Raw genomic sequence first — 27,665 nt, 5'->3', positions numbered from 1 at the left:
AATCTATTCCTTCTGTTAGTAAGTTGGGAAAAAAAATTCAGAGAGAGACATTCTCTGGGTGTGTCATATCACAGGAAATCAAATTAGTTCACCTGTCATATTTCCCATTTGACCTTCCTCATAAGGCTGACATGCATCCATGTTTTTCACATGATCTCCCATGGGGAGAGCATATTCTACTATTGAAAACTATTAGTTTGGGATAATATCTATTTTTCAAACATAAGTTCATGTTTCCCTTTAATATTTATGATGTTCACCTTGATCAGTGGTGTACAGGCACAGAAATGTCCAACATATACATTGCCTATCAGTTCTAGGCTTTTTTAAAAAAATACATATTTCAATCTGATCCTTCGTTTGTGTTTCTATTTCAAAGTTTTTATTAGTTTCTCAGAATATAAAATACTAAGAAAAATGAAAATAATAGGAAACTAGGGAAGGGAAAAGGGGAGAGGAGAGAGTGTGGAGGGGAGAAAAAAAACCCTGTTTTCTATTTTTAGCAAACTACAAGATAATAACATTACAGCCTCAATTTTTTACTTTTATAAAGTAATATATACTTCTACAACAGCAAACCTATCTAATCAATAAAACCAAAGTTTCATTTTTTTCCATTTCAAGCACAAAATCCAGAAGCGGTTTCCAAGTGGAAACAAAATTAGATAAAATTGAATAAAACAATCAATTTAACCATCTCTACTTTTTTCCATGCTGTGGGATGTAATATATATTTGTATTTGCACTTATTAATCTTTATAAATTATCGTCATTTATATTAATAAAACGCACTATGCTCTTTCAGATCCTTTAACTTTAAAGGAAAAAAAACTTTTTAAATCTCCATTTTAAAACTTTAAACCAGGGGTCCCCAACCCCTGTTCCGTGGACCAGTACTGGGCTGTGGCATGCCTGCAGTCGGTCCGCACACACAAGCAAAGCCCCGTCTATAGTATGCAAGCAGCACACAAAACCACGCCCCTTCCAGTCCATGGGAAAACATCTCTCCATGGAACCAGTCCCTGGTGCCCAAAAGGTTGGGGATCTCTGCTCTAAACTATCCTTTGAAAATATTTCTAAAATCAATATATTTTAGCACATCCTTTTAACTTCATCTTAGCATATATACTTTCATATTCTCTTTCAATATTATTTTATAAGTTTTAGGAATTACTCAAACTTTATATATAAAGGGGGAAAAAGAGAGAAAGACCCTTTCCAAAACAATTTTATAAACACAAAACTAATGTAGTTTTGTGTTTATAAAATTGTTTTGGAAAGGGTCTTTTCTCTTTCTTTCAATTACGTATATTAGACCAGTAAAAATCCATCCTAACTGCAATAAGGTCATTAAATTTAAGTCACCCTTTCAGCTTATCCTCATAAAATAAAATTTCTTCTCCGGAATGTTTCTCAAGTAATTATAAACTTCTTTTCTTTTCCAAGAGATTCTCAACCTTATCAGTATCTATAAAGAAAACGTCCCAAACTTGTTCTCTCGAGAGTTGTAGATTTTCTTGGAACTCTTCTTCCAACTGCACTGGAAAGTTTGTATTTAAACCATCGTCATAATAAAGACTGGTATCAGATTTACATTCCAAAATTGCTGTTAAGTCCTTAAAACCGTTACATACTTATGAAGTTGTCTCAGTGATTTGGTTCTTACACATAATTGCATCTCTTAATTACTCATCTTTCTTCCAATTACTTAACTAGTTTGTTCCTCTTGCTCTTATTTTATAACGTCTTTAGAACATAATTGATCTATAAAGTGAATCATTGGCCCTATCTTATAGAATCCAGGTTTCTTCATTTTCTTAACTCCCTCTTATGGTCAAAGAGTAGATTTTTTTTTAAAATAAATCAATTAATCTAGCTAATTCAGAATTCATAAAAATTTGAAAGTTTCAGCCACTCACAAGAAAACAGTCCAGAGCTACAGATTACTTAAAAATAATAAAACAATGCCACAACTTTGTATCCTTATGTTTCTCCATCAAAGTTTTAAAAAATGACACTCCACGCTTCCTTATTGTAGCTTGCCTCCAGCAACCCTCTTTCCTGTTGTTTAGCAATAAAGGAAGTCTCAAAAGTGGTGCAGATTTTCAAAAAGGGTCATAGATTATGGCTAAAAAGAGTCTCTTTTAGTTCAATAAAGATAATAATCCCATAAAATGAGTAAGAAATGAAAGGTATGATTTACTGTCCATTTGAAAACTAAATTTCAAAATAGCTGCTTTTTCAATAGCAAAATGATTGCAACCTCCCCCCCCCCAGCTGAATGGCTCAATGTCTGCTCTGAAGTACAGCAACCAATACTTCCTGCAGACTGTGGCTGTATGAAGGAGTTGTGGGTGATTCTGTGACTCTCCCTAACCCAAGAAAGTCCTATAAACAAAGGGAACATACTTTCCTTTTTATTACTTGAAGAAGCTTCAATCCGGAGGAAACTCCCTCCAGATTGGTTGGCCATGTTCATTGGAAGCTGCACCTCCTTGGTTTATGTTTGTTACTTGCAATAACGTAATGCTCTATTTCTACTTTAGACAATGCTTAAAAAATTATTGTGAAGTGGCCAGGGAATAAAAAAATTACTATTAAAACATCTTAATACTATCAAAAATATTATTATTAATTTGAAGAATTTAAACCTATTGCAATAGGTAGAAGTAGTGCTCAGTTAACAGTTGTTAAGTAAGACATCAAATGACTCAAACAGGCTTACGACCTTATTTCTGCCACTGTCACTAAGCAAGACATCATGTAACCATGAATTGCAATTTACATGTTTTACTATTAGTTCCTCAGTTGACTGCTTGCAGGAAGTTCCCTCTGAAGTGCACAAGTAGCAATCCTGTGACTGCAAGTTGCGGCAACAGAGATAAATACCTGTAGGTTGCAAATCACCCGAGTCTTGATCATGTGACTGTGGAGATTCTGTAATGGTTGTAAGTTGAACTGATCAAGAGGTTACTTTTTCAGCACCATTGTAATTTTAAATGGTCACTAAACAAGGCAGTCATTAAATGAACACTATCTCTACACATAAACCCACTTGATTTTGCTTTGGTTTGTAGCATGTTATTTAAAGAATACAATATTTGGATGTTAAATTGTTCCTTGTTAAGATTTAATAACTAATGAATAGAACAGGGCTTTTCAACCAGTGGTACGGGTACCACCTGTGGTACATTGGCACCTGGCAGGTGGTACGCGGCCATCTTAGAAAAGTGGTAATGGGGGAGGGGAATGAGCTGAACCGGTGGCAGGACCGCACAAGCCTGAACAAGAGATGGTTGGAGGTGCAGGGCTATCGGCTCAGTGGAAGCGCCAGGATCAGTGCTGCTTTCCAGCTGATTGGCACCTCTTCGGGGCTGTCAGGGCTCAGTGGAAGTGCAAGGATCAGCACCAGGATCCAGCTGGAGATAGGGGCTGATCCTGGCGCTTCTGCTGAGCCCAGAAGAAGCTCCAATCAGCTGGAATGTTGCAGCATCTCCAGAGTCTTGTGATTTACATTCAGATGCTTGGCAACTGATTCATATTTATGATGGTCACAGTGTCCCAGGGTCATGTGAAGTGACCAAAACCTGCTGCAACGACCCAGCAGATGAGGGGAAATAAAAACCAAACTCCACCCCACTGTACTCCCGCTGCCAATCCTCAACAGAAATGTTCACAACAATGAAAACCTTGGACAGGAGGAAGAGCATGCCGGGCAGGCAGGCAGGTGTCTTGCTCGGCTGTGGCTTGGGGGGCACTTTTTTCAGTGCCATTGTAACTTTGAACAGTCACTAAGCAAACTGTTGTAAGTTGAGGACTACCTGTAGTTTATCACTTTTTTCTTTTCTTTTTTTGGTCATCAAGTTTTTGACACCTTGTTAGGCGACTGGTGGTACTCAGATATTGCCATATCCTAAAAGTGGTACAGTGGCTGAAAAGGTTGAAAAGCCCTGGAATAGAAGGCATGTAAAGGAATAATATTTGTTCACCACACGTTTGGGACAAACTATCTTACTCCACAATATTAAAGCAAAAATATCCCCAGATATTTTATAATTCTTTTTATAATATTTGAGTACTACATTATCACTTCATTGTCTTTCTGCTATTATTGAATCATCCCACTGATACCAACATTATTTTCACTCATCATGTAGACTGCACCAGGTATTCGTAATCTTTCATAACAGCTCTCTGACCCAGGCTATTAATATCTATGCCTGAGAGATGAATAAAGTAGCTGAGAATAATAATGGCCAAGGTCATCTGGAAAGTTCTCAGGCTGTTAATAAGATACCACAGTTCTTTATCATTTAAAATGATAAATATTGTGAAAATAATATTGTTAAAAACAAGCAACTCTTCAGTGCAGTTGTAACTTGTTTTTAACTTGCTTAGGTCTTACATTAATACATTACATTTGCAACATTGTACAATAATTTGTGTTAAAGAAACAACCAACATTGACCAGAGGTTTTATAATTGCTTCTTTTTTGATGGAAGGAGAGACATCCTGCATAGAATGAAGTGCTTGCCATAATTTGTATTGTAAAGCTAATAATTAAAATCTGATTTTTAAAAAGATGAAATAATTTGTTGAGGCATATATCCTTATCATATATAGGGTTGAAGATTCACTCACTAATATTAACTGAAATCTTTGAAAACTTGGTAAACCAATACAAGTCAAGATTACCAATACTAGGTTTCAGCTATGCTTAACAAAAATAAAATCTTAGCATACAGTCATGTAAAAAAGTTACCCCATCTCCTATAACCACCATCACCAGGGGCTGAGGGGATGAGTTAATTTTCTATGGAAGTCAAAGAGGATTTTTTCCTTGTTTATTATTGGTTTTATGAGGGTATAGTATGTTTTATGCATAGTATTCTAATCATTAATACAGTTAATACTTTTTGGTACTTACATAGTATTTTTTGTGTATTAGTAAGGTTAATATTACTAATGTATTAGTAAGGTTAATAATGGTCTTAAAGATGGTTTGTTTGTTATGGATTCTATAGGTAAGTATATTATAATAAAACCTTTTAGATGATTAGGTTGAGGATACTGAGCCAATATAAAGGTTAAGGTTATTTAAAGTAATAAATACAAAACTGATGTTATATATGTACAATGCTCTTATTGGAGAGGATGAAAAATCTGTCTGAAATTGGATGGCAGGTTTTCTTACATTAGAGGGAAAAGTTCTAACACAATTATGCTATTGGGAAAGAGATTAATTTAGTAACAATGCAAGTGTCAACTCTACAATGAGTGTAGCTCCAGCCATCTTTCTTGTCGCATTCTAGGTTGCCACATGCAAAGGAGGGAGGGAGGTTTCACAGACTCTTCGTGAGTCTAAACAATATTCTGTTCTGTGGGAACCAAGGTCATCTCTTACTCCTGGGACTAGGGACAGGGCGGTGTATTAGAAAGCGCGCCAAACATTTCTATTGGGAAACATAGTAAAATACATATTCTCAAGGGTGGCCCATTGTACATTGTAACTGGCTAATTTTTAGTGGGAAATTCAGACTTGGTTTCACTTTTGACCATGCCAATACTTTGTAACCAATAAACATGTTGTTTGAGGAATTCACAAGCCTCAGAGTTCTGCTTTATTCATCTCTGTCTATTGCAGGGGTTCCCAACCAGGGGTGCGAGATGATATTCCAAGGGGTGCAAAAACTTGGGTTTTCAAAATTATACTGTATATGCATAATTTGTTGCTGTTATTTTGAATTTTTGTAAGGGGTGCGAAAATATATCAGAAGTGTTCTAGGGGTGCGGGGTATTTGATATTGCTCTTATTAATTTATATGGGCCTATAAAATGATCTGGAATTGTTTGATGTGACTGTGTGTGGCAAGAGGATATGATGTAGCATTTATTCATTTGCTTTTTCGTTTGTTTGTTAAATTTATTTGTCTTTTATCTAGGCAGCTTACAATAATAAAAAGGAAGAAAATGAAAGAGTCTAATTGAAAAGTTGTTTTGACAGCATAGAAGATTGTCCACTTCCTTAGATTCAACAGGGTCAAATTGCTCCGAAATTGCTGGGCAAGACATCTTTTGATTGATAGGTTATTTAGGAAATTTAGTTTGTATAATGGCCTACCATGTTTTTCCTTAGCTAAATCAGATTACCATTTGAAGAAGGTTGTTTTAAGTATCTGATTTGCAAAAAACCCCCAAACATTGGACCAATATTTTATTAGCCACTATTGGCAGAATGAAAACATAGTTGAATATTAACTCTTATATGCTAAGTTGGAAAGTTACTATATATTTCCATTGCAATGAGGGCAAGTGCTTGGAACAACATTTAGCAGGAAAGTTATTTTATTTTTTCAGCCATTCCTTAAGGGATTTATTGGAAAATTGAGAGTCATTGCCATGTCCACTTTTGGTTGAGGTTCAATCTTCTGAGATGGTCTCATATTATACTCAAGCTCCTTATAGTACAATTAAGACTAGATAGTAGATTTTAGGATAATTTTTCTACCTAAATCCTGAAGCAGCAAAGCAGGCCCAAACCATAACATTTCCACCATGATGCTTTACCATTGGTATCAGATTCTTCTGGTAACATGTCTCTTGATACTATGGACAAATAACTATTTTTTCCTCATATTTCTCTTATGTTCTTTCTTGGCAGCAGAGGTTTCCTCCTGGCACACTTTCCATGTACTGTAGATTTAATTTGTGCAGCTTTTTTCTAATGGTAGAGTCATGCATTTTGACATCAGTCATAGTGAGAGGTACCTGTAAATAACATGATGAAATTCTGAGGGTTTTAGAGACTCATTTCAGCATCTTGCATTTTGTGCCTAGGCTGAACTTGTTGGGATGGCCAGGGCCTGGGCAACATGACAACTGTTTGAAATCTTCTCCACTTGTAGGTGATCTTCTCAACAGTTGAAAAATTGATGTCCAGTCGCTTGGTGATCTTTTAAATCTCTTCTTCAGACTCAAAGGCATCTTTAAACTTTCTGAAGGGCTCAAAGAGGCCATCATACTTTTCTATCTAAACATGATGGTACCACTTCAACAACAAAGAGGCAATCAAACTAAATGTCTTAATTATAACAGGTTCCTCCCAGGTACTTTCTAGTGATGTCCTAATTATTTGTACATAATCTAGTGCATCTGATTCTAATTTTTGAAGTAGTGATAAATGTAGGATTGCATTTATTTTTTCCATATGAGAAATTTGTGTTTATGTTTATTTAACTTGAGCAATAGACTACAAAATGTAAATTATGTATGATTTCTATCAATCAATTTGTTGGAACTGAAGATCAAATATCTGCATATCTTGAAGTCAAAAATGTCAATGATTTACTTACTTTTTCACATGATGGCATGTAACCTATTTCTTTTTTGAGCTTTGTGCAACTTGAGAGTAATAACAGGAAATGTGCGATAACACCAAGTGTATTTTTCAGTGATAAATATAGCTTTATAATGAGGGATAATTGAGTATTAACATCATAAGCAAAAGGGTTTTAAATATGTGAGAAAGTTACACAATCAGCTATTTGCTCTTGAAGGAAAGAAAGGCTTTAAGGAAATTGGGGTATATTTTTAGATTGTTTGGCTTCTTTTGTTAAACTGAAGCTGAACAGATCATTGTAGGTATATCCTAAAGCAGATGATCATCTTTGATTGATAAAGTATCTGACAGAATTTGATTTTTAAGTTAGTTTAAAATTAATAGCTATGACAAGTTGTAATGCTGTGAAAAACATGAACAGTAAACAACAAAATGATAAAGATGTTACAGTTGGTGAGTCTAGAACTAGTGGGGCTCAGACCAGTTAGAATCATTATGTAAACATTCAGTAGATATATCTAACTTTCATAACCAGGAAAAGTAAAGCAGAAGTCTCATTAGTCTTTTCAGAGTAATGAGTAATGATATGAGGAAATGAATATTTAAATTCTGGAGCAATCATCTAAATTGGGCACCAGGGACTGCTTCCATGGAGAGAGGTTTTTCCACGGACCGGAGGTGGTGTGGCTTCACCTGCTGCCTGCATCCTGTGGGTGGGGCTTTGCTTGTTTTTGTGGCCTGGTTTCTGGCATGCTGTGGATCGGTGCCAGTCCGCAGACCAGGGGTTGAGGACCCCTGATCTAAAGAGAGAGCTTTATGCTGTATTTTGCTGTAGGCAGTTTTTCTTGTTTCTTTACAATAAAGCAAATCCCCATTATAAGCAAGTTTGAATATCTGGTGAGTTGTGGGTTGTTGTATTGTCTGATGTCTGAGCCTTGTCTGAAGGCCTTGTCTGAAAGTCAGAGCCTCTATAACAAGTTGTTTCTATTTCACCAGTACTGGTAATCATTTAGCAGCTTTCACCTAGTGAGCACACTGGGAGAAAGACTGCTGAAGAAAGTTCCATGATTTTTTGAATGATAAGAAGGATAGGTTTCAAGCTTTCTCTCATAGTGACCAGTTAGATTAGTTATATGACAAACCCGGAGAAGAATCATGCAAAAGGGGAGGATTCTAGATGCTAATTTGTGAATTTGCCATTAATCATATGGAGGAAGTACTGATTCAACATTTTGCTGTTGTGAGAATACTGGAGATGCTTGCAAGGTAACTTAAATGCATCCTGGAAGGTCTGGAAAATACACATGTAGTTACATAGAAGAGTCTTGAAATAATCACTTTTCAGAGAAATTTGTAGTTACTATCAGAATAGCTGTTGATTTGCATTCTGAGCTGTAGAGGTTGATTTTACTATTATTCTCAAGCACTAGACACCACTGTATAAATTACAAATCTCTTCTTTTAAAACATACTGAACATAGGCAATTGAGGCATCCACTAAAAATACCTCTTTCAACTTGCCTGGATTGAGTTTTATTTTGATTTGACACGTTTTTTTTCAAGGAAGGCAGACCTCTGATTCAATCTGAAGAATAGCATGACTTTCAGTGCTTATTATGTATCCCAATTGGGGAAGAAACAGAGTGAAAGATTTACAAAAAGAAAAAAAAATAGTGCCTACAACCATTTAGTTCACCTAATCCAGTGAAGTAGTAACTACTGTACTAAATGCTGCCTAGAGCTCTGGTTGTTTAGACTTGGAGGAGAGGAATTCAAAACTTAAGGATAACTGCATTGGTGTGTTGGACTGTTGCTGACCTCTAATGGAAACATGCTTAGCTGTTAGCTCCAGCTAAATTCATTCCCACTGAATGATATGCCAATTTATGTGGTAAAATGTAATTCAAAATTTAACAACTTCAGTGTGTGACAGATGGCAAAAGGGATTTTTTGTGGTAGCATTAGATATCAGATAAATATCTTTAACCTATGTCCATGCCATGAGACTTTTTAAATTTTAAAACCCACAGAGAATCATATGGCCACCTGTTCTGCATGACTGCATACATCAAAGTCTTAATTGTAGGATATGCTAGAGAGAAAAGTTATATATCTGTTCAGTTGACACTTCATGACTTTAGCCCTTATATAAGGTAATAATATATTCACTGTTGTGGTCACACCGCTGCATCCTACACTGTCTGAATAGTGTTATTTCTTTGTGCGGTTAGAACTGTTTCTTTCAGTACGAAAATATTTCCTTTTTATTCACAGTAAGCTCATCTGACTGTAAACAGCAACTTTGCCTCAGGCAGTCAAAATAATCCACTTGTGTATGCGGTATTTTTAAGCAGATCTTAAATATGTAGGCTAGTTCTCATGTTAAGGATATTCTTGATAACTTGTTTGAAGATAACTTGCCAAGTTTTTTAAGTACTTGGATTTTTGTTGTAAATCAATAATAACATGGGTAAAAAGGACTTACTAATACATGGGTAGAAAGCATCCGTGCGTGTTTTTTTGTTAAGCTTAGAAATTTTTGAAAGCTTTTTTACTATAGTTTATTTCTCTCTCTTTCTGTTTTATACTACTTTTAAACAAACCTGGTTCTTGTGAGAAGACAGGCATTTCTGCTGCTTGATAAGTGTTGACTGTTTGGATAAATTTATGGAACCATCCAACCTGGTGCCCCCCTCCTCAAATATTGAATTATGATTTCCATTATCCCTGACCATTTCTCTTTATTTTCTGGGTGTGCTGAGAATTGTTCTAAACAAATGAATTGTTCAAGCCAAATGATTTTAGAAAAGACAGCCTTAATCTTTTCATTTCTTTGCAGCATTGGCAGTTGAACTGCCACCTTTATATATAAAAAACTAGATAAGGGCTGACACATTTTTCACATATGTATCAGGGAATAAGGCTTTGAAGCTGTCAAAAAAGATTTTTACCTTTGGGATAATATATACAATACTTGAGGAGCAAGCAGTTGCAACCATGCACAGAAATAATTAAAAGAAGTATAATTCCTGATACACAAGTTTTTCTCATTCTCAAATAAAAGTTGTAACCGGCTATAGCTGCAGTGAAGAAATTCATAAGCTTCCAGTATATTTCAGTTTACTTGGTTATCTTCTCATTTGGAAGATACCTAAGAATACTCTCCATTATATAAATATAAATACTCTACTTCTGATATAAACTGTAGATTGCAGAATGAAATACGGTATTATGATAATCTCCCATTTTGAAAGAATGGTGCAGAATGCATGTGTAAAGGGAACCACAGTATCTGAATATGACAGTGCATTAAAATTCCAGCCAAACCCAGTACACCTCAAATAACTCTTGATAGTATTTTTTTTAAAAAAAATATTTCATAATATGCTAAAAGGACTAAACTTAAAAATATTTTGGAAACATATATACACTGAAACATATTTCTGTTATAAATAATATGTCAACTCTACAAATGAGCATGGCTGCAGCCATTTTCCTTCTCATTCTAAGTTGCCACATAGAATGAAGGGGGTTGCCCAGGTGCTTCGTTAGTCAAAATACTATTCAGTCCCGTGGGAAGCAAGGTCATCGGCTGATCTTGAGACTAGGGACTGGGTGTTGCATAAAAAGCTAGCCAAATAATTATATTAGGGAACATAGTTGCTTGCATAGCTTTTATGGGTGGGACATCTAAATTTGTATTGGAAAATTGTTACTTGTGTATCCAGACTGGGTCTCACTCTTGACATGCCCGATACTTTGTAACTAATAAACATGTTGTTTGAGGAATTTGGAAGCCTCAGAGTTCTGCTTTATTTCTCTCTGTCTGTCGGAATCATGATATAATATTTAGTATCATGACTAGATTTCTCCAATATGCAAATAGCAATACTTCCCAACTTCAGAGATTAGAATACCGAATCTGTGTACTTCTTACCTTCTTGAATGAAAGCAGATACCCACAGGCAAATCTCATACGTGTATGTGAAATGGGCAGCTATATAAATGGTCCAAACAAAGAAATTGCTATCCACAGGAGTTTGTGAATTCAGTAACAGTTTCAAAACTTAATTTATATGCCACTGTAAGGTACTTTTATTATACACTAGAATATTGGATATACCGGTAATAAAGGAATTGATTTAACGTGCTCATTCTTATCAGAGAACACATTCAATTTGATTTAATTATACATATATAAAGAATTCAAATTGTTTGGAAATATGCTATTTTTTAATGAACATCATTCTTTAAATAGTCATAGACTTCTAACTAAATTGAATAACTTACATCGCTCATTTTAGTTATAACATTCAAAATGCCTGGCTCTCAGGGATTTTTATGTAATAGGTAGAAAATGTATTGTATTTTAGAGGAATGCCCAAAGTATACTAAAACAAAAAGAGGAAGCTCTCAAAATAGCAAGACTGTTTGGTGAAATGTGTAGGTGAGCTGAATTTAGGGGACCTTTGCTGTTATTTGTACTTATGTTGGATTGATGATAAATTCAGTTTGCACTTGGAGTAAAGAAACTTCTTTCTGTAATATTTTTAATACTCTTTACCTAAGATGATGTTAATACTCTTGCTTATAAAATTGATATTTGACACATTTGTTTCCTATCTTAGCTCTCTGTACAATTGTACGATTAAATTATTTTCCTCTAATTTTTCTAGTCTGTTCAATCAAAATAGGAGTGAAAATGATGTGAAGTCAGAAACCTCCTTTTTTGTTTATATTTAGACTAGATTAGGCTAGGTTAGGGTAGGCTGGAATGGAATGGAATGGAATAGAATAGAATAGAATAGAATAGAATAGAATAGAATAGAATAGAATAGAATAGAATAGAATAGAATAGAATAGAATAGAATAGAATAACAGAGTTGGAAGGGACCTTGGAGATCTTATAGTCCAACTCCTTGCACTGGCAGGAAACTCTACCATTTCAGACAAATGGTTGTCCAATCTCTTCTTAAAAACTTCCAGTGTTGGAGCATTCACAACTTCTGAAGACAAATTGTTCCACTGATTAATTGTTCTAACTGTCAGAATATTTCTCCTAGGTTGCTTCCCCTCTGTCCATTGCTTCTTGTCTTGCCCTCAGGTGCTTTGGAGAATAGCTTGACTCCCTCTTCTTTGTGGCAGCCCCTGAGATATTAGAACACTTCTATCATGTCACCCCTCGTCCTTCTCTTCACTAAACTAGACACTCCCAATTCCAGCAACCGTTCCTTGTATGTTTTAGCCTCCAGTCCCCTGATCATCTTTGTTGCTCTTCTCTGAACTCTTTCTTGAGCCTCAACACCTTTTTTTACATCATGGTGACCAAAATTGGATGCAGTATTTATGAAGAGAGTTTTACCACACAGGCAATGGAAGCATGCTTTGTATCATACCTAACAGACTTAAAGCCACTGAAGGCTTTTTTATAGCATTACTAGAAGAAACAAGTCTTTGTTCTTTTTTCATACTCATACCACTTTCTATTCCTTGATAAAGTTGAATGAGATGTAGTAAAGCAGTAGCTCTTAAAGGACTGAGCCCATTTAAGCTGCAGTGGGATAATTTTAGTAAAGGCTATCATGACTAGAAAGCATTTACGCTACTGTTTCCTGAAATAATAAAATATAAACAATATCCCGGTAAACACAATATATTTTTATAATTTATTTTATCTCTACTAAATTATGATTTTTATTATTACCAGTCCAAATAAACCCCTGCAGATTGAAGTTTGTATATTGTAATCTACCTTAGTAGTACAGTGTAAGATGGTAGATTGATTTTTTACATTTCCCAGTCTAGCGTGAGATTGGTCCAGAGTTACTCATATGGCTTACATGCCTAAGGGAGGATTGAATCTGGGGTCTATCTGTTCCTAGTCCCATCATTGACTACCACGATTTAGATGTATGGTAAAGTAAAGAGCATGGAATATTAAATTTTCAAAGTAGTTTTTCAGATGATTCAGGTTGTATGAACATGACTCTCCAGGTTAGTGTTGAGCAGGCTCGGTTTCCAAGGAAACAATCTGTTATCATCATGAGAAATTAGAGAGTGTTAAAAAGACAAGATTGCCTTCTGAAAGCACATGATTATATTTAACATTTTATGACCATAGTCATTGAAAAAATTATTTTAGATACAGAAAAGCTCTGAGCTTTGGCAGTATGAAAAGCTCTGAGCTTTGGTAGTATGATGCTGTAAGATATGTATGTTCAGAAATAGCTAATTGTAAGAAGTAATACAGAATAAAACTATAATTGAAGATACAACAGTTGCTGTAAAATTGGTTAAAATTAATGAATTCATGTGAACTTTATAATGTGGCAAGATCTCTCACAATTCTATATAAACCAACAATAACCGTAACTCCAGATTTTTGCTATATATTTTACTATTTTATCATTTATAGTAGAATTTATAGTTATCCCCTATTATTTGGATGTCACTCACTGTCATTAGATGGAGAAAAACAGGGGTAAAGGAAAACTCCTTGTGTAACAGACAGTAGCCTTGAAGGACAGTGGGAAGGCAATGATCAGAAAAAGCAGCTTAAATTCATTTCAAGAAACTAACTGGATAAAATGTCTCAGGCAGACTTCTCTCTAATTCACATGAAGATTAAGGACTACACTTTATTTTCATGTGTACTATAGTTCTTCTAATAAAAGTAGCTCAACACCTATACAGCATTGATTTCTTAGCCTGATTTACTCTATAAACATGACAACTTTAGCCCACCTCAGTGGCAGGCTGCTATCCAACAGAGCCTATTATGAGGAAATATTCTCAGTTGTAAAGAAGTTCAGAGGTGGCCTTGGAGAAGGAATTCAACAATTCCTTAGGTAAACACCATCATAATCCTGGAAAGAATCAGTAAAATAGAATGATAATAGAAGAGTCAGGGGAATTCCACTGCCAACCCTGAAACAGCATCAGTCTCACCTGATGCTAGGCACATTTTTGAGAGGGGAACCCCCTCTCCCTGGTCCAGGCCAGGTCTCAGAAATACATGCCAGACCAGCCCACCCATCTGAGATTAAATCACAGATGAAGGAACCTTTATTACAGGCTGACTAGCAGTGGCCAACTTGCTGCAACCAACTCGCATCAGGACAACTTGCTGCACAACAAGACTTAAACTAATATCAAACAAATAGAATAGAATGATTAAAGAAAGGATGCCAAAGGAGGGACAAGATAAAATGTGAATGACAAAAATTAAAATACTTTTTAATTATTTTAAATAATTAAATTGAATTGTTGAATTGTCCTGCAGTGAGTTCTCCCTCGGTGAATTGGCCATGGTGAATTGGCTGCAGTGAGTTGTCACATGCCAGACATAGCAGAGCCTCCAAAAGCCTGATAACTAGATACTGGGATAGAGACCAGAACATAAGTTCAAAACAATGCACCAGCCCCCTGTTCCTCAAAGTGGCGTATCCATGACCTCCCCTTATATCTTCCATATCCATCACTACTGTGATATTATTTATTTATTTATTTTATACCGCATCCCTTTTAATATTATTTTCTGGAGATATAATTGTAAATACTTTTTTCTGTATAATTTTGGTGGATTTCAAACTTACTTATTCTATACATCAGTTTGTTTTCAAATAAAGCTCTTAAAAGTATGCAATACCTTTTTATGAAATGCTCATTCTGTAAAATGGAACAAGAGGATAAGATGCATCATATATGTTTAACTGATTTATATCCATTTGCTTTGTCAATATGTTTTGAACAGCCAATTGTACAATAAGTGTAATATATGAGAAACATAATAATTTTGGATATGTTAGGAGACTTTTTAATCAAGCATATATTCAATTCATCTTATCAAAAAGCTCATTCAAAGTGTACTAGAAGAGAATTTTGATAAATTGCCATGTCGTATACTCAGTGGGTTAGGACGCTGAGCTTGTCGATCAAAAGGTCGACAGTTTGGCGGGTCGAATCCCGAGTGCCGCGTAACAGAGTGAGCGCCTGTTACTCGTCCCAGCTTCTGCCAACCTAGCAGTTCGAAAGCACGTCAAAATGCAAGTAGAAAAATAGGGACCACTACGGTGGGAAGGTAACAGCGTTCCGTGCGCCTTTGGCATCTAGTCATGCCGGCCACATGACCACGGAGACGTCCTCGGACAAGCGCTGGCTCTTCGGCTTTGAAATGGAGATGAGCACCGGCCCCTAGAGTCGGAAACGACTAGCACGCATGTGCGGGGGAACCTTTACCTTTACCTTATATTATTTTTGGGTCTCCTTTGGTGAGAAGAGAGAGGTAATTAAGAGGTTATTTTATAACAGATTGACTAAATCTTTCAAATATGTGCATATATAAAACTAGAACCATTAGAAGCTGTACAACGAACCTTCTGTCCTGGTTGTGATAGATAGAACCAAATAAATCAGAACTCTGAGAACATGTTTATTGGATACAAAATATTAGCAGGATCAAAAGTCTGAAATTCTCTCCCAAGAGTTACACTATTACAAAGTCAAACTTCCCACCCCAGTGCTATGCAATTATTATGTTCTCCAATAGAATAATTTGGCGAGCTTTCTAACAAAAAGTTTCAACCCAGGTTTTGCACTCTCCTTCTTCACCCGCAACAAGAGGCTCTTTAGTTCTTCTTCACTTTCTGCCATTAGAGTGGTATCATCTGCAATCTTAGGTTGTTGATATTTCTTCTGGCAATCTTAATTCCAACTTTTGATTCATCTAGCCCTGCCTTTCTCATGATTGCATATAAGTTAAATAGACAGGGTGACAGTATACGGCCTTGCCGGACTCCTTTCCCAATTTTGAACCAATCAGTGGTTCCGTGTTCATTTCTCACTGTTGCTTCTTGGCCCGCATATAGGTTTCTCAAAAGACAAATAAGATGGTCTGGTATGCCCATCTCTTAAGAACTTGCCAGAGTTTGTTATGATCCACACAATCAAAGGCTTTAGCATAGTCAATGAAGCCGAAGTAGATGTTTTTCTGGAACTCTCTAGCTTTCTCCATGATCCAGCGTATGTTGGCAATTTGATCTCTAGTTCCTCCTTCTCTTCGAAATCCTGCCTGTACTTCTGGTAGTTCTTGTTCCACATACTGCTGGAGTCTAGGTTGTAGGATTTTAAGCATAACTTTACTAGCATGAGAAATGAGTGTATTGGTGCAATAATTTGAACATTCTTTGGCACTGCCTTTCTTTGGAATTGGAATGTAAATTGATCTTTTCTAATCCTGTGGCCACTGTTGAGTTTTCCAAATTTGCTGGCAAATTGAGTGTAGCACTTTTACTGCATCGTCTTTTAAGATTTTGAATAGCTCAGCTGGAATACTGTCACCTCCACTAGCTTTGTTGTTGCTCAGCTTTTCTAAGGCCCACTTTACTTCACATTCTAGGATGTCTGGCTCGAGGTCAGTGACCATCTCATTGTGATTATCAGGGACATTAAGCTCATTCTTGTATAGTTCTTCTGTGTAATTTTGCCACCCCTTCTTAATCTCTTCTGCCTCTGTTAGGTCCCTGCCATTTTGGTCCTTTATCATGCCCATTTTTGCATTAAACATTTCCTTCATCTCTCCAATTTTCTTGAAAAGATCTCCGGTCCTTCCTATTCTATTGTTTTCTTCTATTTCTTTGCACTGTTCATTTAAGAAGGCATTCTTATCTCTTCTAGCTATTCTCTGGAATTCTGCATTCAATTGGGCGTATCTTTCTTTTTCTCCCTTGCCTTTCGCTTCCCTCCTTTCCTCAGCTATTTGCAAAGCTTCCTCAGACAGCCATTTTGCTTTCTTGCATTTCTTTTTCTTTGGGATGGTTTTAGTTGCTACCTGTTCTACAATGTTGTGAACCTCTGTCCATAGTTCTTCAGGTACTTTGTCTATCAGATCTAATTCCTTAAATCTATTTGTCACTTGTACTGTATATTCAACAGGGATATGATTTAATTCATACCTGAGTGGCCTAGTGCTTTTCCCTACTTTCTTCAGTTTAAGCCTAAACTTTGCAATGAGAAGTTCATGGTCTGAGCCACAGTCAGCTCCTGGTCTTGTTTTTATTGACTGTATAGAGCTTCTCCATCTTTGGCTGCAGAGCATATAGTCAATCTGATTTCTGTGTTGACCCTCTGTTGATGTCCATGTGTAGAGCTGTCTCTTGGGTTGTTGGAAAAGAGTGTTTGCTATGACCATCGTATTCTCTTGACAAAATTCTATCAGCCTGTGCCCTGCTTCATTTTGTACTCCAAGGCCAAACTTGCCTGTTATTCCAGTTATCTTTTGGCTTCCTACTTTAGCATTCCAATCCCCCATGATGATAAGGACATCATTTTTTGGTGTTAGTTCTATAAGGTGCTGTAGGGCTTCATAGAACCGGTCAATTTCATCCTCTTCAGCACTGGTGGTTGGGGCATAGACTTGGATTACTGTGATATTGAATGGTTTGCCTTGGATTCGAACTGAGATCATTCTGTCATTTTGAGGATTGTATCCCAGTATTGCATTTCCTACTCTTTTATTGACTATGAAGGCTACTCCATTTCTTTTGAGAGATTCTTGCCCGCAGTAGTATACCTGATGGTCATCTGAATTAAATTCACCCATTCCTGTCCATTTTAGTTCGCTGATACCTAAGATGTCGATGTTCAGTCTTGTCATCTTTTGTTTGACCACGTCCAGCTTTCTTTGATTCATGGATCTTACATTCCAGGTTCCTATGGAGAAAAAATCTTTACAGCATTGGACTTTCCTTTCACCACCAGACATATCCACAGCTGAGCGTCCTTTTGGCTTTGACCCAGTTGCTTCATTCTTTCTGGCACTACTAGTACTAGCCCTTTGCTCTTCCCCAGTAGCATATTGGACACCTTCTGACCTGAGTGGCTCATCTTCCAGGGTCATATCGTTTTGCCTTTTGGTACTGTCCATAGGGTTTTCATGTCAAAGATACTGGAGTGGGTTGCCATTTCCTTCTCCAGTGGATCACGTTTTGTCAGAACTCTCTGCTAGGACCTTTCCGTCTTGGGTGGCCCTGCACAGCATAGCTCATAGCTTCATTGAATTACGCAAGCCCCTTCGCCACAACAAGGCAGTAATCCATGAAGGGTAACTTACTCAGAAACATTTGTAGATTCTTCCACCAATAATTAAACGCTTTTATTAGGACATGATATTATATAGAACTGGTAACAGATACCATTATTCAAATCTGAGAAAACAACTCTTTAGAACTTGGAACATCCTAACTAAATTATTTTCTTTTTCTTCCATGAATTAGTTATTCCATAACAATCAAAAATAAAAGTAAAAGTGTACTTTGGACATTTTGCAATCTCGCAGTCTTCTGAATTTACTTCTAATTGTCCTCTCAGAAATTAAATTATGTACACACTGTATATGGAAACTTAATTATTTATGTAATAAATTTATATGACCACCTATCTCATATACATGTGTCTGGATGGATAACAATTAAAAACAAAGCAGTAATCAACAGTTTAAATAGCAGCTTAGAACACTCACCACATCTGCTTTCCATCACCTTTGTGTTGAGCCCTCTATTATGAAATTTTATTTATTTTATAGCCACCCATTTCACAAGAAGTGACTATGAGCAGTGTACAGCAGATGTGTTCAGTATGTTCAGAGCAAGAACTATTTTGTACCAGTTTCTTAGAAAAATAGAGCATAGAATAATAAGGTTGGAAGGTCTTGAAGATTTTCTAGGCCAACCCGCTGCTCATGTTAGGGGATCCTATACCATTTCAGACAAATGGCTGTCCAGTCTTTTGAACACCAACAACCTCCGGAGGAAAGCTGTTCCACTGATTAAGTCTTCTCACTGTCAGGAAATTACTCCTTAATTCTAGGCTGAATCTCTCTTTAATGATATTCTTCCCATTATTTGTCCTGCCCTTTTTATTAATAGTTGATGGTCCACATGTAGAAAGGAGCATTTATCATTGAAACTGTTTCTGTTTTACACAAGAAACAGAGATGCCTAGTGATTCAAGCACATATCAGATGATTTCTATACTGGGAAGAGGCTGCTAAGAACTTGTTCTATATACATGAATGATTCCCATATTTACCTTAAGATTGGAGATTCATATATTTCAGGCAAGCTGGGAAGTGAGCTGGTAAAAAAGAAAATGTAAATACAATAAAGTGTGCTTGGCTAGCAAAACCATTTCTTAAAATATATGACTTTTACTTTCTTCACTTTTTGTCAAATAATGGGAGATTGAGGAGTTAGCTGGGCTTGGTTCCTTTTGAAAAATGTCACAGGTTTATGTTATACAAAAGTTATGAATTATCTAAAATACACAGATGGATCATAAATTATTAGCTTAATCTCACTACACTGTATGTATGGACTACTCAAGAAAGGCTGGTATACAGCAAATTTTTAGGCTTGATAATTTGAGCTGCATTTGTGAAATTGTGATTTAGAAAATGATATTCATTTCCGGTCTTCCATATCAGAGCAGTTGTGGCACTCTGGTTAAAATGCAGTACTGCAGGCTACTATTGGTGCTTGCCATTGCCAGCAGTTTGGCAGTTCACTTCTCATCAGCTGAAGGTTGGTGAGCCTTCCATCCTTCTGAGGTTGGTAAAATGAGGACCTTGGGGGCAATATGCCGACTCTGTAAACTGCTTAGAGAGGGCTGTAAAGCACTGTGAAGTGGCATATATGTCTAAGTGCTATTGCTATTCCTGACTATAATGAAATAATAGACAACAACACACATCTGAAAATTGACTAGAAAACTACAACAGAGCAGTTACATTTCAGACGTACAATCAAACATGATTGTCCATATATTAAATATGTAGAAAGCTATTCTGACTGCTTGTCTAATACTGTGTCATGTTCACACTGCTGGCACCCATATATACATTCTTAAATGTGCCATTTACCCTTGTCTCAGCCATCTATGACCTCTCCATTTATATTGGAGCAGAATGGAGAATGATGCATTTTTTTCATTGATCTCAAAGTATAATTTGTGGCAATATTGATGAAGCAACTCTTTTTTTTTCATTCTGTGCATAAATGGATGATGTTTCTAATGTTTATGTCTTATGATTTCCTTTCAGCAAATGAAACTGGCTGCAGAGTCTCTGAAAGAATCCTAGGATAATAAACTGAACAGTTGCAGAAGTATATTCTATACTCTATACAATAGTAAGAACAAGAAATACATGCTTTTGTATGATATCAAATTGTGATATCAAGGATTTTATCTTTATTCATCATAAAAATCTCAATGTAACTGTTTTGCATATTACAATATACTCCATAGAAACTGATTAAAGCGATTCTTGTTAGAACTCAGCCACTACTCTGGTTTGCAATTTCTTAAGATTCTTATGCTAATTCAGTAAGCATAACCATAAATCTGAGCTGTAGCTTTGGAATGTAACAGCAATATGTAAATTCATATTCCTATGGCATCTTCATGTTTTTGTCTCTTTGTAGAAGGCTTACTACACACTCTGCTATTGAAGAAATTTTGTTTTCTGTAAAATATAATACATAAATTTCAAGTTAGGATCCAGAGTTAAGTACTTTGTGTCAATATATTACTGTAAAACATGTATGGTGTTTTAACTTGAATGATTATTCTCAATTAAAATGATTAATAATTGAATCAAATTATTATTAATAATTGAAATTATTAATTTAAAAGAACTTGAAAATATTTTTTGCAGGAAGCTCAGTAAACTTGATTCATTGCCAAGCTACGCCCTGCTTATATAATCTCTCTCCTCAGCATTTATTTTCCTGGATCATTAAAAATAGGCTGTGGGGGAGGATAATTTAATCTACTAGCAGAATTATATTAAACTGTTCATTGTAATTCCCATTTCCCCCTTGTGCATACAGGAACATTTCTGTCTCAAATGCTTTTTTTGAGTAACTTTTAAACAATGATAGTCTTTATGGCCAACATTTCTTTCCATAGCATTATGACATGGCAAATAACTTGCTTTTTATAAAACATTTTGCAGACAAATTGTAGTGCATTAACATTTCCTTCCATTTCTGTTGAAAAATGGAAGGCTAAAGTACAAGAGCTCCTCAGGTTATGACCATTTGTTCAGTGACTGTTCAAAGTTATGACAAAGGGAGTTAAGAATGGCATTCAGAGTTCTGGCCATTGCAGCACCCCTGTAGTCACATGAACACAATTTGAGCACTTAGCAACCAGCTCTCACTTATGATCAGTTGCAGTGTCTTATCATCATGTGATTGCAATTGTATATGTCCCTTGGGAAGTTTTCCTGCCTCCTGGCTTTTCCAAACTTGCATGCACATGTCCTTCTTCCTCCTTCACTTACATACACCCTGTGCCCTTTTGGCCTCCCTGCATTTGCCTGCACTCACCTCATGTCCTCTTTTCCTGGTCTCCCTGCACTAGCATACACACATTTTGTGCCCTCTTCCCCTGCACTCAGCAAAGATACACACCTCATGCCTTTTCCTTGGCATCCCTGGGGATGCACACATGCACACAACCATGTCCACTTTCCTGGCCTCCCTGTACTTGCACACATATACTCACCCCATGCCCCTTTCCCCAGGCTGTGCACTTGGCACTTTTTTCCAGCTTTCCTAAGCTCATATTAAACGGCACCCACCCATCCCAACTCTGGGTGTCCTCCAATTTCCTGTGGCACCTCTGCATTCTTTACCTAGGATTTCTTCCTCTTTCCATCTAATGACCTGCATGTCTGGAGTTATAACAACTAGGAGTGTCTAGATTGTTGCTGCTAAACAATGTAGATGTGATAATGCACTTTATGATCATCTCTTAGTGATGACAGATCTGATTCCAATTACTGTCATAACGACTAACTGTATTAATAATGTCTGAAGTCCAATATATATAGCAATTTCTCCAGCAGTCTTGTATTAGCCACTGTTTTCTTAATATGGAAAAGAGATTGTGAATTTGTTTAAATTTTGTATTAAGTTGCCAGAAGAGCCCATATGCAGTCACTAGGAATCAAGACTGAATAGAAGATACAAAACTTAAATTAACTTTTAAAGTTAAAAAAATAAGCTGGTGGATATGCATCATGCATTATAAAAAGATTAAAAACTCAACAACCTAAAGTTCATTATGACTATTGCTGTGAGTTTCAATTATTTTTATGGTAGTACTACTGAAAATACCATCAACATATCACACTGCAAGATGTTTGCATCAATTTTAGCTGATTCCTATTCCCCATGTAAGAATTCCCTTAGGATTTGTCTTCTGCTACACTTGTATCTGCAAAGAAAAAAAATAGGTTCTCATACTCTTGGAAATATATTCCAGTACAATACAAATACAATTGCTGATTTATTTATTGAATTTTCTATATTATAATTTGTGCATCCCAAATGTGCTTTTTCAAAAGCAAATTAGATGTTGTTTTTCCTTGAAAACATTTAGAAGATTGATTGATTGAATTGTGGAAAATGGAAGGACTTATATTTATTGGAATTTATATTCCATCCTCTACTATTCAGAATAATTCAGAATGTTATGCAATGTTCTCTGGCAGAATAGGTGTTCTTTCCCTACATTATTTTTTAAAATTAAAATTTCCATGCAGCAAGTTAATACAAATTGGAGATCTAGGGAAACTACAGTATAGGAAGCATACTCATACAAATTAAGTTTTCTAGTGTATCTTAATTTCAAGTCATGTTCCTGTCTGGCTATTTTTTTCATAGTTTGGATTTCATAGTATTAAATAACCTTTTTCAACATTATGGTGATTATAGAGTCAATGGTGATTATAGAGTCTAAATCACTATTTAAATCACTATTAAAAAGGCTTGATTTAAATCTACTCGATTTAAATCATAATTTTAAAAGAGCGACTGTCATCTCTGTCCCGCAGCAGCTTCTCCTCTGACTTGCTGTTGACTCATCAACAGTTCCATTCACTTTTAATGGGATGGCTGGTGATGTGGCAGTGACATAACAAGGTGAGGGATGTGGCTGGCAGCAGGTGAGTGGATGCCCTCTAACAGGCAATGCCATGATGGATTTGAAATGACATGTGCTTTTTAAATGTTAGAATCTTTAATATTATTATTTGCAAACAAAATGAAGGTTTCCTATTTAGAATAATAAGCTGTCAGGTTAGTAAAACAGCGATATCAGAAGTGATTTTAGGTTAATAGGTTAATCACATATAGTTGGAGAACTACTCAAATTGTTTTATTTAATTAAAACAGTTAGATCCTGGTACATATGCATTTCTCTTTCAATAATTTTGTAGTGTACGTAGATTTGCAAAACAATAGGATAAAGAAATATTCCTGAACTTTGTTTTATGATTTATCTCATGGTTACTCTGAAATTGTGTGAATGCATCAATGCAGTGCATGTTATCTCAGCTTGCAGAGCTTAGATTCATTGAAAGAGTTGACCAAAAATGTAAATAGTGCAGAATAGTCTCATGCTACATACGGTAACTAAGCTCCATTTTATGCTGAATAAACTAAATTATTATCTTAAATAGAAAACTATAGATATTTTTGCTCCAAAAGCATTTTATTAAAATAAATTTGATAAAAATAAAAAATCCAATTTAAATTTAAAAAATCCATTTTATTATTTTTTTAAAAATCATCTATTATTATCCACCCTGATCATGGACTGCATTTCCTACACGAAGGATTCTTGGGAAGGAATGGGCTGCATCTCACTAAAACAGGGAAAATGTACATGGAAAAAGACTGGCCCAACTCATCAGGAGGGCTTTAAACTAAAATCTAGGGGGAAGGGTGACCAATCTCTAGAATCTCTAGAACCCAAAACCAATCACAAATCCCAAGAAAACATATCAAATAATAAGGTAGGCATTGATGAGAAAAAAGAAAAACTCAAACAACAATCAGGAGATGCAGGAAACATACTCACAGACAGGCATAAAAGTCTTAAATGCTTATATACAAATGCTCAAAGCTTGGGGAACAAACAGGGCAAACTAGAAGCAATAGTATATGAGTGAGGGTATGACGTAATTGGCATTACAGAAACCTGGTGGGATGAAACCCATGAATGGAATGGACTGATGGATGGATACAAATTGTTCAAAAGAAACAGGTCTACAAAAAGAGGAGGGAGAGTTGTACTATATGTAAGAGAACACTACATTTTTACAGAAATGCACATGATCAAAGATAAAATCTTTCCAGAATGTATATGGGTCAATATAAAACAGAAAAAGTGACATTTCCATAGGTGTATATTACAGGCCACCCAACCAATCAGAAGAAATAGTTAACAAATATATGTAGGAAGTACAGTATACCACAGTAGTAATGAGAGACTTCAACTATCCAGAAATCAACTGGGAGACAAACTGCAGTGAGCAGGAGATCAAACAGATTCCTAACCAATCCAGCTGACAACTAGTAGTCCTCAATGGCACCACATCCACATGGAGAGAAGTAAGCAGCGGGGTACCACAAGCTTCTATTTTAGGCCCAGTACTCTTCAATATCTTCATAAATGAATTAGATGAGGGAATTGAAGGGGAACTCATCAAATTTGCAGATGACACCAAACTGACAGGAGTTGCCAACACCCCAGAAGAGAAACTCAGGATCCAAAAGACCTTGACAAGCTTGAAACAATGGGCCCTATTCAACAATATAAGTTTCAATGTGGAGAAAAGCAGTTTTTCATTTAGGCAGGAAAAACCAAAGGTACAAGTACAGATAGGGCGAGACCTGGTTTAAAAACAGTACCTGTGACCTTTGAGTCCTAGTGGACGATCACTTGACTATGAGCCAGCAGTGTGCAGCAGCAGCCAAAAAAGCTAACAATCCTGGGTTGTTTAAACAGGCATAGACTCAAGATCTCGTGAAGTATTAATACCGCTTTATAAAACCCTAGTAAGACCACACCTGGAATACTGCAGCCAATTTTGATCACCATATCACAAAAAAGATGTTGAGAGTTTGGAAAAAATTCATAGAGCTACTAAGATGATCAAAAGTCTGGAGACTAAAACATGTGAGCTGCGGGACTTGAGTTTGGCTAAAGAAAATAGGGGAGACATGATAGCAGTATTCCAGTACTTGAGGGGCTGCTACAAAGAACAGGGGGTCACATTATTCACCATAGCACCAGAGGAAAGGACGAGAAACAAACTGATCCAAAAGAGAAGCAACCTGGAATTAAGGAGAAACATCCTAACATTGAGTTCAATTAACCAAGGGAACAGCTTGCCTTTAGAAATCGTGGGCGCTCCATTACTGGAGATTTTTAAGAAGAGACTAGACAGCCACTTGTCTGAGATGGTATAGGTTCTCCTGCTTGAGCAAGGGGCTGGACTAGAAGACCTCCAAGGTCCCTTCCAGCTCTACTCTATTCTATTCTATTTAGTACAGCAAAGTCATAAACAAGTAGGGAAGCCAGTTAACTTTTTTCCTGCTCTTGAAGTTACCACTGAATCTTCATATAATACTACTAGAGGTGAGGTCTTATAAAAGGAAGGGTTCCCTTGGCATTTAAAACTGCTCTAGACAGCTTTCCAGTGTCGACTCATTTGTACCCTTCTGAAATGCAGATTCTGTGAACATGAATGCTATTCACAATAAATGCAATGAACAATTTTTGATATGTGGAGCCTTACTTTGCCAGTCTTTATTTTCACATGCTGGAATACTGCATGTATTATTCTCATATTGAGGCAGTCTTATCAGAGGACTAATTATATTTATTTTTTATTCCATTTTATTACCTTATAAATAACTCAAAGCCACAAACACACCTAACACTTTCTCCTATTTTCCCCACAAAAACCACCTTGTCTATTGGGTTGAGAGTGAGTGACTGGTGAAATACCCAACCAGCTTTCAGGGTTAAGGCAGGAGTAGAACTTAATAGTCTTCTGGTTTCTAGCCTGTTTAACTGTATACAATCAACATTTCATATGATACATGCATACATAGCCAGCATTTAAGAGTATGATTTCTTCAGTTGTCCATTAATTTATGCCATTAAAAGGGTTCTTTTGTTTTAAGGTGTTTCAAAGGATCAAAAACAAAACAAAAGTCCCTGGCTGCTTTTGGAGCTGAGGTCAAAGTCTGAATTGCCAACATACAAGCTTCTGCAGTATTGTTTGAGGTAGTAGACATGTTTTGGAATGCATGCATGCAGACTTCTTTCCTGATTTTAAAGAAGTACATTCTTAATACTAGAGTGCCAGATTGTTTCAACAAGAATCAAAAGGAACTTCAGTCCTGATTTTTTTTCAGTAGCAGCCTCAGGATGTTGAGCTGCTTTTCTGATTATGTGATGTTATGTGTATTAACAAATACAGATTGTCTCTCTCAGAACATTTCATAATCTGATCAAACCTGAAGTACATTTTAAATTGTTAGCTTTTTCTTTGCACTTTTTAAAGCTATGATCAATATTTATGAACCACATTTCAAATTTCAGCATTGATATTAATAACTACATTACCAGATGTATTCATCCAACAATTTGGTTTACATACACTCCTACACATCTGTGGCTATTGTAAAATGGTGGGCTTTGGACATGGTTTGTTAATAAATTGAACACAGATGGTAGGTAAAATGAGGACCCAGATTGTTGCTGACTTTGTAAAAATGCCGCGGGGGGGGGGGGGGGGGGCGAAAGCCCTAATAAGCAGGCATATACATAGAATGAAGGCTATTGCTAAGCACATTGATTTGTGCTTCTTAGATTGTAAGCTGCCCTGAGTCTTCGGAGAAGGGCGGGATATAAATGGGATAAAAAAACAAAAACAAATGGAATAGTCATTTGTAGTTTTAAACTTATTATTTTGTACTGTTAAAAGACATACAACATATTGAACAGATTAAAAAAAATTCACAAGAGGAATACTTTGCTTTGTATTTTTAGTTCTGCTAAGATACGAATAAATCTCAAAATACAATGTAATTTAAAGAGTGCACCACTTCTAAAAAAATATTATCTTCATAGTGGATATCTGTACTGAGGTGACATAAGAGCAGAGGGAAGAAGGAAAGCTTAACGCTGCACATGTGTAGCAGTTAGAAAGCAAATGCATAGACCAGACATGTCAAACTGCCAGCCGCGGGCTAGATGCATCATACTGAAACCGCACCCACCCCATTGCTGGCAATGGGGAAAAAGTTGCAACATGTCATGCAATGTCATGTTACGTCACGAGTTTGACATGCCTAGCATAGACAATCACTCATAGAGTAATAGTTATAGATAAATATAATCATAATTTACCTATTACAACAGGGCCAATATGTCAGCTTTTCAGTACTGAAACAGAAGCCACAC

At 36.2% G+C, this 27,665-nt stretch overlaps 2 protein-coding genes across 6 annotated transcripts in view; one reads left to right on the top strand and one right to left on the bottom strand.

The window, feature by feature from the left end:
* The window catches only part of ANO10 (anoctamin 10), a 56,063-nt gene extending 35,406 nt beyond the window's left edge, over positions 1 to 20,657 (top strand). For both annotated transcript variants that reach the window (XM_083378554.1, XM_083378555.1), the window contains one exon: positions 20,437 to 20,657. In XM_083378554.1, coding sequence (XP_083234680.1) covers positions 20,437 to 20,475 — 39 coding nt within the window. In that variant the 3' untranslated portion in view covers positions 20,476 to 20,657. The remainder of the gene's footprint in view (positions 1 to 20,436) is intronic.
* SNRK (SNF related kinase) overlaps positions 20,487 to 27,665 on the bottom strand; it is a 40,902-nt gene continuing 33,723 nt past the window's right edge. The window contains exons 8-9 of one of the 4 annotated variants that reach the window (XM_083378541.1): positions 22,520 to 22,619; positions 20,487 to 20,859 (exon numbers count right to left, since the gene is read on the bottom strand). In XM_083378541.1, coding sequence (XP_083234667.1) covers positions 22,591 to 22,619 — 29 coding nt within the window. In that variant the 3' untranslated portion in view covers positions 20,487 to 20,859; positions 22,520 to 22,590. Of the gene's footprint in view, positions 20,860 to 22,519; positions 22,620 to 27,631; positions 27,648 to 27,665 lie in introns of those variants that run through there. The other 3 variants (XM_083378540.1, XM_083378538.1, XM_083378543.1) reach the window with 3 other exon arrangements.

The sequence above is a fragment of the Vipera ursinii genome (genome assembly GCF_947247035.1).
Source record: "Vipera ursinii genome assembly, chromosome: Z".
NCBI lineage: Eukaryota > Metazoa > Chordata > Lepidosauria > Squamata > Viperidae > Vipera > Vipera ursinii.
Note: the sequence above shows the minus strand (reverse complement) of the source record. Positions and strands in the feature narration are given on the sequence as shown.